General features: G+C 30.8%; 1 protein-coding gene across 1 annotated transcript in view; it reads right to left on the bottom strand.

Moving 5' to 3' along the window:
* The window catches only part of LOC145318653 (sex peptide receptor-like), a 55,981-nt gene that overhangs the window by 28,669 nt on the left and 8,494 nt on the right, over nucleotides 1-18,818 (bottom strand). The window contains exon 4 of the mRNA XM_080160066.1: nucleotides 11,813-11,882. Coding sequence (XP_080016192.1) covers nucleotides 11,813-11,882 — 70 coding nt within the window. The remainder of the gene's footprint in view (nucleotides 1-11,812; nucleotides 11,883-18,818) is intronic.

Raw genomic sequence — 18,818 nt, 5'->3', positions numbered from 1 at the left:
TATATATTTAGAAGTGATGTTACACCAACTTTTGTTGCGAGATCCAGAATGAGAGGGAACAATGTTGGGCTGTTTAATACACTTGTCCCCAAAGTTTTATAATAACGTTTTCTTGGATTAGCAATTTTAGGGACTTTAGTGAATTTTGATTGCTTGATTCATTAACTTGAGTGTTCAAACGTTCCATCCACTAATTTTAATCTCCAGAAGGGGTAGTTTGACGAAGCCCAATCTGTCCCACTTTTGAGCAAGACGATTCCTATATGACGTCATATAAAGGGAAAAGAAAAAGGGAAGGGGAGGAAGAAAATATCTTCAAAAGAGATGAGAGAAAAGGGAATCGTCTTGCTCAAAAGTGGGACAGATTGGGCTTCGTCGGTAGTTTTGTGTATCAACATTGAGAATGTACATCAATTTATCTGATATTGTCTTATCCCATTAGATCTTTGTGCGCAACCTCTCTTGAACTAGGACATGGCTGTAGGTACATCTTGAAAACCCAGAAATGGAAAAATGACTATAAATGTCATGGTTTACAAAGTACATCTCTCAACAGAGGCACACACAATACACAATATAATTATCTGATTTTAATAATTAGTAAAATTAGAGTAAAATTATTTTGTTTAGAATATTTGTTATGGTCTAAATAATTTATATTATAAACTGTCTTTGTTAGATTAGTTATTTGCGATCATCATAATATTATAGACAGATTTCCGCGGATATTGAAATAAAAGATTATAAGATTAAAACTAGTTTTGCTATACCCGAGGGCCGAAAGCCCATACTAAGAAAGCTGGTTTTAATATTATGATTTTTATTTTAATATTCGTAGAAAATTGTCTGTAATACGATGCTATACATGATTTTTCAGTATGCCTGAGACTCGGTTTTAATCCAGCGGATATTAATCGGTTTTGAAGCCATGCTGGAAGATATATGAAAATTCAACTGCAAAACCTTTTCTTTTAAACAAATTGTAAATGAATCTTACAGCAGACAAGAATGCAAAATGGTTTTTAAGAAGTTTTAAATTATCTTGATGTAATTTTTGTTGAGTAAATGTATAAAATTCACATTACAGATGCATTAAACTAACATTATCCTAAATTCAAGAATTTGGGGACAATTTTAAATCTTAAGAGTAAAAATATGTAATGATTTTTTAAAACAATGCAATGATGACAACATCCACAAAAGCAAAGCTCTAAAATGGTAGGACAGGCGAACATAAACTCTTGAAGAGTGTCAGAACTGAAAAGCAAGATATAAATATTAAGGTTTTGACAAAATTATATGTAATTCTATTGTAAAACTTCTTAAATACAGAATACTGTTTAAGGACATACTTAATTTGTTTAAACTTGATTATAGAGAATCAGTACTCAAAAAATCAGATAAATCGGATATTATATCACATAAAAATTTGTTGTTTAAAAGTTAAAATCAACATGTTTAAAATGGACGATTCTTGTAACGATTATAGAGTTGTTACGCTTTTTAAATCGTACCTAACTACTACAGGAATCATCATGCAAAGTTTGAAATCGATAGGACAATTCTAACATGCCTAAATTAACGAAAACAGCTAATCGTTACGGACGGACCGACCCATATTTTATATAAAGATTCGCTTTTAAATTCGTCAATTAGTTATGAATCTGACGGCTATATAGGTGCAGTTTTAGGCAAAACTGCTGAAAAAGCTTCATATCTCTTATATTGGCGGTTGAAAACAGCCAAAACTGACGGACGCTTTAAAAATAGTTAATAATTGTATGATATTATAAATGTCAAAATTTAAGGGAAGTTACATTGAGTTCATGGGTATGTTTTAAAATGCCAAATGTGTGTGTCCGCTAAAATTTCATAAAAGTTTTGATTGATTGTTCCATCATTTTCTGTAATGGTTTGAGGCTAATTTGTAAGTAGGGGGGGGGGGGTGTGACACCCTCCCAAAAACATTAAAACAAACATAAAAGTGTCAAAGGGGGAATAGAACCACTAGTGTAAAAAGTAGACACTCAAAAATAGTTGATTTTTTTTAGCTTTATACCGATTCTTTTACTCGTGCAAGAAGTAGGTTAATGTTTGTTAACTAGATTAGCATATGAATTAAACTAAAACTTTATTTTTTGTCCCGCCTTTATTCATGGCTTTATTTATGGGTTTCTTGTTTGTTTAACTTTTTTATGAGTATCTATAAACAGAGATCGAAAGGGATAAGACAAATGCCATTAAATTGTACATCCTCAATGATGATACGCAAAAATAATAACCCTTTTTTTTAAATACAATAAGTGGTTGAAACATGCTAAATGAACCAACCAATCAAAATTTAATTTAAAGTCCCTAAAGTTGTTAAGTCAACGAAAAAGAAAACGTTATTATACAACTTTGAGGACTATTGTAATAAACAGCCCAATGTCCCCTCTCTCTCATCTATAAAGCACAACGAGATATGTTTTCCCCAGGTATATTAAGATATAAGTTGTTAGGCGATGATTAATAAATATTCCTAATTATGACAAACAAAATTATCAGATTATGTCCATACTATGTAAGAGAAAGTTAAGTAAAATTTTAAAATTTCTATAACATTCATTATCTTAACAAGGATGACAACATCCATAAAAGCGAAGCACTGAAACGGTAGGACAAACGGACATTAACACTTGTATAGTGTCACAACTGAATAATCAGAATAAGAGTCAAAGCAAAATTGTAAGTACATTTGTTGATACAGAATAATGTTTATGGACATACTTACATTTTTAGGACTTGATTATAGAGTTGCTTCGCTTGTAATATTGTACTTTGTTGTCTTAGGAATCTGTATACCAAAAATCAAACCAATCGGTCGTTTATTAGATAACATAAAAATTTGTTGTTAAAAAAGTAAAAAAATCATCATGTTTAAAATGGACGTATGGACATTCTGGTAATGATTATAGAGTTGATATGCTTTCTAAATTGTACCTAACTACTAAAGGAATCACCATGCAAAGTTTAAAATCGATAGGACAATTCTAACAGGCCTAAATTAACGAAAAAAGCTATTCGTTACGGACGGACGGACGGACTGACCACAGAAAAGCTTCGCTTAAAAAAAAATATGAGCATAAGACACGAGAAACAATAGCATATTTAATGATTTATTAACAAATTGTATTATTGTGCACTAAAATTCTGCTGTTTTTTTATATAAATTGGATATCACTTTTTGTCCGCTCATCTTTGCTGTTTAGCAACTTATTCGTTCTTGTTCATAAGTAAGATTAAACTATTTTTTCCAGTATGGCTGCAAAACCGATAAATATCCGCTGGATTTCAACCGATTCTTAGCCATACTGGAAAATCATGTATAGCATCGTATTACAGACAATATTTCACGAATATTAAAATAAAAATCATAAAATTGAAACCAGAAAGGCCAGGTCTAACAAACCTGGAAAGATGTTTTTCATACAATGTGATTTATCAAATTCGTAGATTGAAATTTAATGGTGCTTTTATTAATACTCAAAAGGTTGGTTAAATGTAGCAATGTTTTCACTTTTCAACCAATAATTTTAAAGAAGGATAATTTTATCATTATTCGTTTATTGTCTTATCCCAAATGACTCATGATGTAATGAGGCCGTGTTGTTTCAGGGATTTAAAGGGATAAGACTGTGGATGATAAATTGATGCATATCCCCAATGATGATACTTAAAACTAACTCTGTAGATTACAATTAGTGATTGAACATTTGGACACTCAACTTAATGAACCAAAAAATAAAAATTCAAGAAAAATCCCCATAGTTGTTGTGACAACGAATAAGAAAACATTATTACAAAACTTTGGGGACTAATATAATAAACAACCAAATGTCCCCTTCCTCTCTGATGTGTTTTACCCATCCTTTAGAGGCTGTTTGTTTTTAGAATATTTGTACCTTAGCGTAAGAATTGAGTAATCTGTTATGGGTCATTAATATTATATTCAATATATACAAACTACAGAGTGACATCACTTCCGCAAGTTGTTATACGTCATAATATAATTATAAATTAGAATTATTACTACAGCACATACTGCTCCTTCTCCTTCGCTTACACATCATTAAACATAAACTCAAATTGATAAACTAATGTATCTTATTTGAGAATCTTGGTGAAAATTATTTCACACCCTAAGCACTACATGCACTGCACTAGTTTGGGACAAATGATAGACCAGCAAAGTATAGAAAATAAGCTGTAAATTTGTTTTTACATAAATCCAAAAAAATTACATAATAACAAATGTGATAAGTATAGACGTATAACCCAGACAACTGCCTAGTTCCGGTCTTGGGGACCTTTTTCGTCTGCTAGCAAATTGCTTACTCCTCTTTTGTAGCGACTTGGCTGTGTTAATAATTACAACGTTATTGGCTGATATTCAAAGAACCAATTGAAAATTGGTACAGGGTCCACGGAGTGGGGACATACATTAATTTTACCCCTTCCCCCTCTATTGTTTTACTCTTATATTATGATAAATGATAGTCTAATGTAGCTCTATTAATTGTAGGACAAACTTATGTATATAGCTAACTACTGGGTCATACAAAGAACAAGGTCATGTATATATACAAGGACACAGATTAATATCAATAATTATTATGTTATTAGTAGAATAAGTAGTAATTTAGTTTCAATTGTGAATGTTTAGAAATAAGGAAATGCTCTGAAACAACTTTATTTGGTTCTGCATTAAAAATTATACCTTTTATCTTAAAAGCAGCCGAGAAAATCCCATTTTCCTATAGTGTTACGGACTAACGGACCGACAAAGTAAATTATAGAGTAGCTTCGCTAATATGAAAGCATATCTATGATTTTTTTCTCAGATCTTTATCACCCTCTCTTGTAAACACAAATATAAACAACACACTCACCCTCAATGCAACAAGACATTTTATGGTACACCGACAAACGTCCTAATACGACAAACGTCCTAATGCGACAAACCTCCTAAACGACAAACATCCTAAACGACAAACGTCCTAATGCGACATCTCTTAAGTAAAACGTCCTAATTTTTTTAAAAAAATTAAATCTTCCAAATTTAATTTAAAAATGTTCTAAAATAAAAGAAAATAGATATATATTTTTTTAATTTAGAAAATTAAAGGTTTATTTTTGTAATGCACGGTTGTATTGGGTTTGAAACCATTCTGTTTGTGACAGCCAACACAGACTTTGGGAAAACTGACGGACAGATTTGTAAAATTTAGCCTATGGTTAAAGTTATTCGATTTAAAAAATATTTTTTTTCCTGTGTTTTATCGCCATTTTGAATTTGATATTGTTAAATATTTTTATCATTAGAGGATTTTGTCCTTAAATTTGGAAGATTTTTTTCATTTCATAATTTTTGAAATTTTTTAGGACGTTTTACTAAAGAGATGTCGCATTAGGACGTTTGTCCCTTTAGGACGTTTGTCGTTTAGGAGGTTTGTCGTTTAGGAGGTTTGTCGCATTAGGACGTTTGTCGCGGTAGGACGTTTGTCGGTGTACCCATTTTATTAATTCAAATCAAAGACAAATTTTTATAATTTTGACCACCTCCCAAAAATTGTAAACAAATGTTATTACCTTTCAGTGTTATTTCAAATTAATAATATCCGACTAGGAAGGGAATTAAAGGAATAAGACAATGCTCGATAAATTGATGTACATCCCCAATGATTATACACAAAATTACCCCTTTCTGATTACAAATAGTGCCGACCAGGAGATATAAAAGAATTTTGTTTCATAAAAGTTATTAAATTTAAGTCAAATGCTTTGTTAACATCGATAATTGTACGAATCTAAAATCTCCAACTTTCAGACATTATTGATTTACAACATAGGTGCTTTGAAGTAAAAATTTTAAAATGGAATGAAATTATATTGAGAAATTTTAAAAGGGACAACTATAATATTGTACTTTTGTATCAATTTCTCCAAAAGGGCCTAGGACAAACGCAGGAGTCCCAAACGTCGGAGTGGACACTTACCTAACCTAACCTATTTTAGACCACCTTGTAGGTTTTTTAATGCCTAACCCCTACGGGGGGCTTATTTGTACATTCATATCTTAACCTAACCTAATCTGTATAAAAATACTTAATTAAATTAATATTTTAACACTCTTGTGTTTGTCCACTCCGATGTTTGGGACTCCTGGAACACAACTTGACATTATTGGTGACACAACAAAATGTCTTAATTGCATTAGAAACGAGAGTGACATGGAATAATTTTGTGTAATACGCTGACTAAACACTTCTCCTTGCACATAAATATATTAGGTAACATCAAAATTTGTATTGATAGACACAAAAAAATCATGTACACCAATTTTTTTATGGGTAGAAATTTATAGAAATGTTATTTGGAAATATAAACAATTTGATTTTATAACAAATAAATACATCAGATTGGTTTTTTAAAAAAAATATTTTCAGTAGCGAATCTACTTTCCAAAATATGTCCGTTCGTTAGGTCTACAAGGACACTTCCTAAAAAGTTTAGTCTCGTCCCCCCCCCCCCCCCACCAATGGGCATTATCTTTAACGGCTTTTTAGCCGATTTTTTTTTTTTTTTCAGAGATAATATTCTCTATGTTCTCCAAGATTGTCTAATTTTTTTATGTAGATTCCATTTAACCAAATCATGCTCTAAACTTTTTAAATGTAAAAATCAGATATTAGGTACATTTATCCTCATTTTAAAAGAAAAAAAGAAAAGATTTACGTAAAAAGGCTTGACATTAACTAATTTGAATTGTAAATTTTTAAATTGTGGCAATTTGTCAAAAAAAATGTTAATGCATATTTTTGTGTATCTCGCACAGATTTAGAAAAAATAACATTTCTAACTTTTTTTTCTTCAAAAAACAAGTCAATTAAAAAAAGATATATTTTTCTGTAAAAGTATTCTTTTTATGATTTGTAAAAGTGCAGCACAGTCTTTTCGCTGCTCCAAATAACATGCGTTTGATTCCAGGAAGGAATGGGCCAATAGGATATCTATTACACTAGTCCCCAAAGTTTTACATTAATGGGAAGGGGCAGAGGGATGTTTAATGTTTATTGTTTATCCCCCCAAAAACTTTGAAATCCCTTATTTTACCCCTATCAAAATTTTAAAAAATACATTAGATTACCCCCCTTAACCCTTTGAAACCCCTCATTTTATCCCCCCCCCCCCCCCTATAAAAAATGACGTCCCTGTATAAAAGATATGTTTTTAATTGATAAAGTTACCTATTTTCATGTGCTAAATGGTTAACTTATTATAATTTAAACATTACATTTACTGTATATTAGTTAACTGTTCTATGACAAAAGCTGCGATGCTTAAAGACAAAATTATCCTTGTTTTAAAAAAAATCTTTTACAATTTTAGTTTAAATTTATTGAACTACTAAAGTATATTAATTTGTATGTCAAAGTAGAAATTTATAATTTAAATTTCCTTCAAAATATTTTCATGATTAAACTTTCAAAGGTAGAGAAATATGATTTAAACCAGAGATCTAAAAGGATAAGACAATGACCGATAAATCAATGTAATATAAGTTGGCGATTCAGAAAATTACTGTAAGATCAGTTGTTAAAACGTTTGAACACTCAACCAACCATTCAAAATTCACTATAGACCCCAAAGTTTTTAAGTCAACGAATAAGAAAACTGTAACATAAAATTTTGGTAACTATTGTAATAAACAACCCATTGTCCCCTCTCTATTTTTATTGAAACAAAGATATTTATACCCTATGACGTTATAACTGACATACAAACGCATATCATAATAAAAGAGTAGTTATGCCACTAAAAAGAATTGGAATGGCAATAATATTAGTCTCAACATATTACCATAATTTTATTGGGAATTTTTAACAAAAGTCCTGCAGTCAAAAGGTAAATTTTTTCTCGTACTCATTCTAAACCGATTAATATCCGTTGGATTAGAACCGGTTCTCATACATATGAAAAAACTATGTCTAGCATCGTATTATATCCAGTTTTCTGCGAATAGGAAAATGTACAATCATAAGATTAAATCCAGTTATTTAGCCCGTGCCTTCGGTATCTCGGGGCGAAAAAAACTGGTTTTAATCTTATAGTTGTAAATACGAAGCGAGAAATAACTATTAAAAAACAACTTACATAAATAGAAAAGGTGCAAGGGTGGTAGGGGACATTGGACTAAAAATTACACTGCTGCAACATTTTATAACCACTTTAATCAGTTGTCTAAACTTTTCAACCAATAATCTTAGTCCCTGGAATATACCTTAATAAATTTCTAGAGTTTGAGTATACAATCCTGTGACTTTAATATTTCTTTTTTAAAATGTGTGGCGATGACAGGCACTAATTTAATATTTTTACTTTATATTTCAGTAGCTACTCATCTGTTTTGTTTGTCCGTCCGGCCGTCCAATAGAAATAGTAGAATAGAAGCATATTATGAACCCTTTTATCGTCAAATCTAAGAAGGAACATTTCTAGCAGACAAAAGTATTGTTTACTTTCGACTCAAGCTGATGTGGATTCTTAAAAAATTATAGACTCGCTACTCGATAGTGAGGCAAAATTATTTTTGTGAAAAATCATCCAAAAGCACATTAAAAATCTACAAAAATTAAACAAAATCATATGTTAATAACCCTTTTAAGATTTTATTTAATTTTTGTAAAATTTTTTATTCGATTTTGGAGGATTTTCACAAAAATAATTTTGCCTCACCAGCGAGTAGCCAGCCTAACTTTTTTTTTTAAGAATCCACCTCGTTTCGAAGCTTTTAAATTTAAACGAAATTTTTGGGCAATTAATTCTGATTCCGCAAAGCTTTCTACTAAGAAAATATACTGTTTACAGCTGACTTTTATCTATGTATGAAATGAAAAAAAAACATGCATTCGTAACAAGATTTCAACCAATGAAATTAAATGTATGTACCGATGCGATTCTCCTATTGGCTCAATGAGACATTCCCTCTCTTTCTTAGTACCTTTATTGGCCGTCCATAAATGTGAATTTTAAGATTTAAGATAGATAGCTGAAATCATGATTCCGTTACTTTTTGTTTGAGTAGCTAATAATTTACTGCTAGACAAAGATAAAGCTACTGCTACTATGTCAGATGCGCGACATTTATAAATAGTAATATTATGGGGAATGCCGTGATCCTAAACGGGTGCAACTCATTACCATGCACAGATAGGACTTCCATTAAAGGTGGTGCACTCAAAGGCTTGGTTGTCTGTAATGGTAGGGATGTAATTTCTAAACAGGTCTTGCCCTACATTGTTATTAGGCGTCTTCAGAGGTAATATTTTTTTTTATATCATTAGTCATCAATTTAGCTTAATTTATTTAATACATTTTATTAATAATATTGATAACTATGGGTTTTAACTATCTTGTCAGATCACCATTAGGTATAAATATTTCATAAAATTTAAATTTATTTTGAGTCTACTTTTAAAACGCAAAGCTTTTGTATGAATAGATGTATGTTACAAGATAGCGGTTTTTTGTTTTGTTTTTTGGAATGTTATTTTTCTTATTTTAATTATTTCTTAAAACAAATTTTGTCTAGAAATTGGTTTGAACAAATAAGAAAAGAGAAGTAATATTATCTTTCTATAGTTATCGCCCCCCCCCCCCCCCCTAACTTTTTTTTAAGCTACACATGAAAGTCTCGCTTTGATAGGTAGATAAGTTTATTTCCAGTATAGATATGAAACCGATTAATATCCGTAGGATTAATACCAGTTCTTAGTTATACTACAAAATCAAGAACAGCATCGAATTACAGACATTTTTCCACGAAAATAAAAATAAAAATCATAAAATTAATTCTAGTTTAATTTATTAAATTTTATATTATATTATATTATATTATATTTTTTTTATTTCAATATCCGCGGAGATGCTTTAAAACTAACAACCATTTGAAAAATTTACAATGAAAGGTGAACAACCATTAATAGAAATATTTAAAGATAAATAGATAAATACTTTACAGACATATTGAATAGATCAAAGATAGAATATAATTGATGTGTTATCACAACCTCACAAAAAAAAACTTCAAAAAATTTAAAATCACTTGTACTTAAAGGAGCCGAACTCAAAATAGCTAGGGAGGGAGGGGACATTGAGCTGTTTATTAAATTAGTCCCCAAAGCTTCATAATAACGTTTTCTTATTTGCTGTGTTTTTAACCTTGGAGACTTTTTGAATTTTGATCGGTTGCTGTATTTAGTTGAGTGTTTAAATGTTTTAATCACAGAGGGGGTAATTTTGTGTGATATAATTGGGGATGTATAACATTTTATAGGCCATTGTCTTATCCCCTTAAATTCTTGACATGAAAACAAAAAGATAAACATCCTACTATCATTATCATAAGAGCGTTAATATTAAAATTAATTATTATCTCAACAAAAATGATTTTCATAGCCCAATATCACTTTAAAATTTTTATATTACTGGGGATAAACGAAGCATTGAACTGCATATATTATTCTGTTAAAAAAACCGTTCTCTTATTTATTGGGAAAAAAATTTGGGGTCTTTAATTGGGCTGTACAAATAAGGAGTTTAATTGAAGGGGAAATTTGATTAACATAAATAGTCCTTTTTTGTCCTTTAGATGTCCCTAGGAACCCTGGAAATGATACGTGTATGTATTTTAAGAATAAAGTAAGTGTTTTTTGTTTGTCCCGAAGGATCTCGCTAACCGCTGAACCAATATTGTTCTCCTTTACAGTGAAGCTTCTTATAGGTCCTGGGAAGGTTTTAAACTATTTTTAGAGAGGGTGTCTTCACCCCCCTCCGCGCCCCCCTAAAAAAAAAATATTTTTTAACTCAAATTTAAAATGGGATGAGGTCGACATTCCTCATCCCACCAGTCACCTAGAGGCTTCTAGGGGCGTAGCCGCTAGTATTAAGAATAATATATTAAGATATTGAGTTGCGCATTTAATATTGTGTGGTAAATAATGGAACACCTACAAAAGGAATCTTTGGAATATTTTGGCGGATTCGCTTTGGAATGTTAAATTATATAAAACTAGGTTTCAACTTTTTAGCTTTTAGTAGCGAAGCTACTCAGAATTTGAATAATTCCGCCGTTTACAAACTGGTTCTTTCTAAACCATAGAAGAAAAAACAAACATTAAGTATATTTTTGTTGAAAGTACCCGTAAGAATGAAAATATAAATCACAAGATTAATTTTTCTTTTGTTGCCAGGGCCTTCGGCTCTTCGTGACAAATGTGATTGAATTAATTTGAAAATTTTCATACCCATAGTCAATTGTCTAAAACATTAATTTGAATAATTTCTAGCACTACTAACGTAATCGTTCTTGTTTTTCAATAAAAATCTAGATTAAACGAGAAAGTACAAGATAAAATAAAAATGATAATAATTATTTCTCGTATTAATTCGAAACCGATTAATATCCGGTGGATTAGTACTGGTTCTCATCCATACGACAAAACTATGTCTAGCTTCGTATTAAATCCACGAATATAAAAATGTACAATCATAAGATTAAAACTATTTTTTAGCCCGTGCCTTCGGCATCTCAGCCTCGAGGGCCAAAGATCTGGGATAAAAAACTGGTTTAATTTTATGATCTTATTTTTATATTCGTGAAAAATTGTCCAAAATAGGCTACTATACATGATTATACCGTACGGCTGAGAACTGGTTCTAAGCCTGCGGATATTAATTGGTTTCGAAGCCATACTGGAAATGTCCTTACCTTGTTAAGACCAAGATGATAAGTGTGTTGGATGTCAGGGTAACCAAAGTGAGCAGCGGCCAAACAATTCCTAAACAAGGATAATTATGTTTATTATCATCGCAGCTGTAGCAAGAATAGTAGACAATGTTACAGTACTGTTGTACAGTAGCTTTATTCAGAAAATCTTTGTGAATTTATAAGGAATTGTTTGAGTTGCTGTTTGAATATGTAAAAATTAAAACATTCAAAGATAGTTTATTGACGGAAGTACAATCGAACATACAAACAGAACTTATTGATAAGAAGATCCGCCGCCAAATATATCAAATTAAATTTTGGACTTCTAAATTATTAAATTTTTCATATATTTGTAGAAAATAGTGAAAAACAAATTAAGTAATTTCAGTATTTCTCTTAGAGGAAAGGAAGGGAAGGAAATTAGGACTGTACATGACTTAATTAGTTCTTCAATTCAATAGCTTCATAATTATAGATGGTAGTATTAAATCTTGATTGAGTTGTAAAAATCACGAAACCTATACGTATTTTCCAGCTGTCATTGGGGGGCAACACATCATAAAATTGACGACCTCTCCATTTGCCCCCCAAATATTATTTTAGATTTATTTCCCTTATTGGTTATACATTATTCCTGGCTATTTTGTTTTATGTATTACTAACGGCTACGTTTCTAGCATTTAGTGGCTCTGAATTCGAAAGTTCAGAGAGGGACTAGAAAAAAACTTTAAACTATCCAAAGACTAAATCTGAAAACAAAATAGCCCATCAAATGACCTATTTGAAGCTTGGCTAATTAGAGTATCAGTAGATATTGAGATCTTAAGTTTCAGACAAAAAAAACTTTACTACTTTATGTAATACGATTATCCCACATCCTTAAAGTTTTTTTCTTAAACAAATAAATTTTTAATGATTTCAATAATAAAATTTGCAAAATATTTTCTCTTTTGTAAAGTGAAGCTTTTCTTTGATTAAGGTTATCTGTAATATCAGTAATTCAAGTACAACATTATATTTGAGGGGCAGATACAAAGGTCGTCATTTCTACTAAGTGTGCCCCCCCCCCCCCAACAACAGCTGAAAATAACGTATAGGTTTCGTGATTTTTCCCCCAAATTAGTTTCTTTGTTGGTATAAGCTGAGTTTCTATGTTTGACTTTGTCGATTTAATAACCTATTTAATCAATAACCTATCGCCAATAAATAAAAATCGCCAAATAAAAATTTAGTTGGGGTTTCATTCAGAAGTCATTTATATCTATGAAAGCGAAGGATATTGAACCCCTACTTTTAGGCTGAACTAAGATTTTTTTAAGGATTAAGCCTGGGGTCGGCAACCGCGCGTAAGTCTCAGTGAAATCGTCACATTATAACTTTAAAATTCAGCTAAACAGACAATTCATCTTTTCAAAAAATAGTTTTTTTTACAATAGCAGATTTAAATTTTAGGCTCATGTGCGGCTGAGGCGCGGCTGAGGCACGGCTCCCTAGATTTGGCCCATGACCAGTATGACTATTGTAATATGTCGATAAATTAACAACAGATCTAATCGTTAAGAAAGCTTTTATTTTTGATAATAGTAATCCTTTTTTTGTACTATTGCCGCAAGAATTTTTAATAAATATTTATAATTTCCCTTCTCTAATTAATAATTGGCACTGTAAGACTTTGTAGTGGGTAATATATCAACACAACTGCGACATTAACATCAGTAAAATAAGCTATAAAAAGTGTATTATGAGTAAAGTTCTTGTAAATACGCAAGAAAGAGGGGACAATGGGCTGTTTTTCACATTGGTCCCCAAGATTTTATGATAACGTTTTCTTATTCGTTGGCTTAACAACTTTGTGAACTTTTAATAAATTTTGATTGGTTGGTTCACTAAGTTTAGTGTCAACCACAATTTTAGTCTACAGAAGGGTTAATTTTTATTTAAGATACACATCAATGTATCGGCCATTGTCTTCGCTTCAGATCATTGGCAAATACGACTGAAAATAAATGTCAATACAAGCATCTAGGTTCAGCTGGATAAAGTATTTAATGCTTTCACATAACTTGCCAGCTGAGCACAAATACCCCCCCCCCCCCCCCTCTAAATATTTAAAGTTATTTCCTATGCTCATTACCTAATCTTGCAGGTGAGCTAACCCTATGAGATATATACCTGCGGGGCCAACTTAAAGTAAACTGAGGTGGATTCTTAAAAAAAAAATAGGATCGCTGCCCCACCAAAATTGGTTATGTGGAAAAATCCTCCAAAATAACATAAAAAAAAATGTAAAAAAAATCAAATAAAATCATGGAAGGGTTATTAACATAAGATTTTATTTAATTTTTGTAGATTATTTATGTGATTTTGGAGGATTTTCCACAAAACCAAGAATCCACCTCTGACTTAAAGTAATAAACAAACAAACTAAAAACTAAGCCTTTCATTAATTTAATTTTTAAGGATTGGGGGGGGGGGGGGTAATCAGCGCTCTACAGAGTACTTTGTGTAAAAGCGTAAGGTATTTATTTAGTATTTGCACAATAAACATATTTTGATAAGTGATAATCTTCTTAGAAATAAATCCGGTTATTTATTTCTGCTATATATCAGGATAAGACAATGACACATAAATAAATGTACATCTTGAATGATGATACACAAAATTACCCCTTCTGTGGATTGAAATTAGTGGTTGAAACGTTTGAACACCCCAAAAGAATAAGAAAACATTATTATAAAACTTTGGGGTCTAGTGTAATAAACAGCCCATTGTCTTCTCTCTCTCTCTCTGGTTATATATTCTGTAGACGTATAATAAGATATGCAAATTAAGATATAAAAATTGGAAAGGATTTTAATGAATATAATAGATTTGAAATCTGCATAAAATTTTAAGGAACTTTTATAAAATTCGTTTTTTGTATAATTCTTTATCTATAAGCGCAAATACAAATTAAGTTAAATAATTTTGACATCTGTGATTGGTGGATTGAAAACTATCTGCGCCCTGATTGGAGAAGCTTAAGTGACGTACATCATTCAACCAATTAGAGCGCAGGCAGTTTCCAATCCACCTATCCTATTGGTCAAAATTTATGAACTTAAATTGGATTTGCGCTTTTAAATAATGAATTATATAAAAAACGAATTTTATAAAAAAATCCTTAAAATTTTATGCAGATTTCAAATCTATTATATTCATTAAAATTCTTTCCAATTTTTATAGCTTAAAGCAAATATTCTAGTCTCCTAGGTTTTATAGTATAGTTTTCTTATTAGTTGGCTCAACTACCTAGGGAACTTTTATTGAATTTTGATTGGTTGCTTTTTTTCAACCACTAATTTTAATATTACAATGGGGGTAATTTTGTGTGTCATAAATTGGGATGTACATCAATTTATCGGCCATTGTCTTATCCCTTAAGATTCCTGCAAAGGGATGACCCATAAACTTGTAGAAATAAAATTATTTTATGATCAATGCAGTGTAGATATTTTACGTACTATGTCTATCTAATTGTCTATATGGATTAGATATATAGAATTCACTCATAATAATACTTTCTTCAGTTTGCCCTACAGTTTGTATTTGAAACTTTTTTGTAGTGCCTATGAAAATGACGTCATATTGGCCTACAATTGGTGAACTAACATGTTTACTGGCCTGCCGTTGGTAATTTAGTCTGTGTATTGGCCTATCATAGGCCATTTGTATTGTATGACACCGTTTTTTATAGGCACTATAAAAAACGTCTTTGTATTTACAAAATTACCTACAGCCTTGCTTGGGATTTTACCAGAAGATTTTTATAATAAAGAATTTTCTGTGTCAAATTAACATTCTAGAGACGATTCTAGCTCAAAATAAGGAACTTGAAAAAAAGCTAGTTTAATGTACTAAAAATTGCAATTTGTTCTACTAAAATATTTTTAATGAGTTGCAGCAACCAATGTTTTTAAATGGGTGGGTACTGCTTAGATTATATGCATATGAGCTAGTGGGATATTTTTAATGATATATTTATAAAAATGATTAATAAAAACAAGGATAACTTTATAAATGGCGGCGAATTTAACACATTTACAAAGTAACAATAAACAATATTACGAAATTAAAATATTTATAGGAAATGCACTCAAGATTATGTCTTATTGTAATAAAATTATAGGTATATGTTATGCTTTACAGACCAGAGAGAGAGGGGGGGGGCAATGGGCTGTTTATTACGCTAGTCTCCAAAGTTTTATAATAACGTTTTCTTATTTGTTGACTTAACAACTTTGCGGAATTTTGTGAAATTTGATTGGTTGATTATATAATTAGGTTGAGTGTCCAAACGTTTCTACCACTAATCCAAATCTACGGAAGGGGTAATTTTGTTTATCATCTTTGGGGATGAACATCAATTTATCTGCCATTGTCTTATCCCTTTAGATCCCTGCTTACATACGGACAAAACTAAATGTAGTAATGTTATGCGTATAATAATAAAGTATCTAATTTCCGTAGGTAAATTGAATATAAACAATCTTTCACCTCAACATGCATAATATAGTAATCATGCAGGGAAAAGACAATGGCCGATAAATTGATGTATATTTCCAATGATGATACACAAAATTACTCCTTTTGTAGATTTGGAACCTCAACCTTATAAACAAACCAATGGAAATTCAATAAAAGTCCTTAAAAATGTTGAGACAACGAATAAGAAAACGTTATTATTAAAACTTTGGGGACTAGTTTAATAAACAGCCTAATGTCCCTTCCTTGTTTGGGAATCAAGTGATAGATAATATACAATAAGTAGCTCCGCCACTAAAGGCCTTAAATTCGCAGGGAAAGGGTGTAGTAGAAAAATAGCCTTAAACCAACTGAAGACTTCAGTTTAGAAATCAAATAGTCTAAAACCATCCCGGTGTAGCTTCCCAAAAATGGAGAACTTAATCATATAAATAAATGGTTGTTAAGTGACAAACATATAAAGCTAACAAAAAAAGCTTTTGTATCGTTTATAGACATTTTTATCGAGGAATCTAATAGCTGGTCGTCATTACATGTTTATCAGCCACCAAAATATTTATTAATTCGCAGTCGGATGCGCTATTACAATTATCAACTTATAGATCACTTTTTATGCAATTCTCAAAATCATTCTGGGGCTAAACTATAATTCTCTACAATTTTTAATTTCCGCACTAATGTGAGAAAATCTATGTGAGACTTCGTACAGAAATAAAAATTCATAAGATAATGGAATCAAAACACAGCCAAGTGGACCACTATGGTCATATGTAACTCTCCATTTTATAATTCATTTATTTACTCAGAATTTTTTAAGTGTAAGGGTAAAGAAGTGAAAATCAGATATGAAAAAAAATATATATTTATAAATATTAATAATATAAAAAATTTATGAAAAACTTGTTGCTCTCACTCTCAAAGTGCTTATCGAGCACTGAATATCACCTCTTATTTTTTGATGATTCAAAATGAAAACAGTAAAAGCGTCGAACTATGACGTCAGAAAAAATTAACAATTAACCAATGAGAGGCCGCTATATATTTTACCACAGTGAGTACTGGCTTCTTATTGGTTAATTGTTAATTTTTTCTGACGTCATAGTTAGACACTTTTACTGTTTTCATTCAAAATGTATTTTTTTGTCTAACCCTGCGGGGTTATCCGTTACCCAATTTAAAATAACCTAACAATCCACAAAGTAAAAAAAACAAACAAATGAAATAATACTCCCACTTTATTCTAATTTATTTCAAAATAAGGTTGAGGGGGGTTTTGTGCTCGATTAGACACTTTGAGGGATATCTCAACAACAACAACAAAATTCTTTCCGCTGGGAAAAAAAGTTTTAACTAGAAAGTAAGAATAGGAGAAAAGATAGAGAGAGATATATGGAGAGAGAGAGAGGGAGAGAGAGAGAGAAAGAAAGAAAGAGAAAAAAAGAAAGAAAGAGAGAGGTGAAGGAGAATAATTGAGTATAAAACTTTATTCATAATTGAAAATTCTGCTGTCAGCAAACAAAAAAGTTTCTATATTTTTGCTCAAACTCAAATTAACATAGATTATGGACAGGTATTATCAAACAAAAATGAAGGAAAATAACAGTTTGGAAAACAAGGACAATACATAAAGTGCAATTTTGTTTTAATCCTTTTTATAATAACCAGAGGGTTAGTTTTTTTCTTGGGGCGATTTTTCTTTGAAGGTTGCTCCCCCAAAATAGTTATAAACCTTCCCATGACTTATGTAAAGCTACCCTGTAAAGATAACAGGATGTTTATCTATTTTCGTGTTTACTTTAAGGGTTCTCGCTAACCGCTGGACCGATTTGGTTCTTCTTCACAGTGAACTTTTTAATTGGTGCAGTTAAGGTTATAACTATTAGTATTTAGGGTGAGGGTACCGCCAACCTCCCGAGATAAGTCACCCTTGTAAAAAAAATTACACCCCCCAAAACTTTTTTTCTATTTTCTTTAAAGCTAATGCTTAAAATTGAATTTAAAATAAAAACAAAAATTTTCTTCTAAATTCTGTAATTAATTTTCTAGACTACTTAACCCCTCTCATATACAGATCATACATACATTTAGACTATTACATATATACTCTTTCTAAGCGCGGAGCTACTCTTTTCTTACAACAAAGGACAAGTAAAAAAAATATTATGATAAAATTTAAAACGTCCATAATGCGTTATAAAAATGATTTTACAAGTAAAATTGAAAGAATTTTTCAGAAAGTACATTTCATTATCATTTTGATCCTTGTTAAATTTCAGGAAGTAGACTTCAAACAGCATTATAATATACAAAGTGATATTTCTCTGAATAATTACCAAAAAAAACAAGGATGACAACATTCATAAAAACGAAGCTCAGAAATGGTAAGACAAACGAACAATTGTAGGGTGTCAAATCTGAATAATCAAAATATAAATGTATTAATAGTTATTTCTTTCATCGTATTATAAACGGCTTTCCGCG

Source organism: Acartia tonsa, chromosome 5 (genome assembly GCF_053477335.1).
Source record: "Acartia tonsa isolate MP-2025a chromosome 5, ASM5347733v1, whole genome shotgun sequence".
NCBI lineage: Eukaryota > Metazoa > Arthropoda > Copepoda > Calanoida > Acartiidae > Acartia > Acartia tonsa.
The sequence above is the reverse complement of the archived record's forward strand: the minus strand, read 5'-3'. Positions and strand labels throughout refer to the sequence as shown.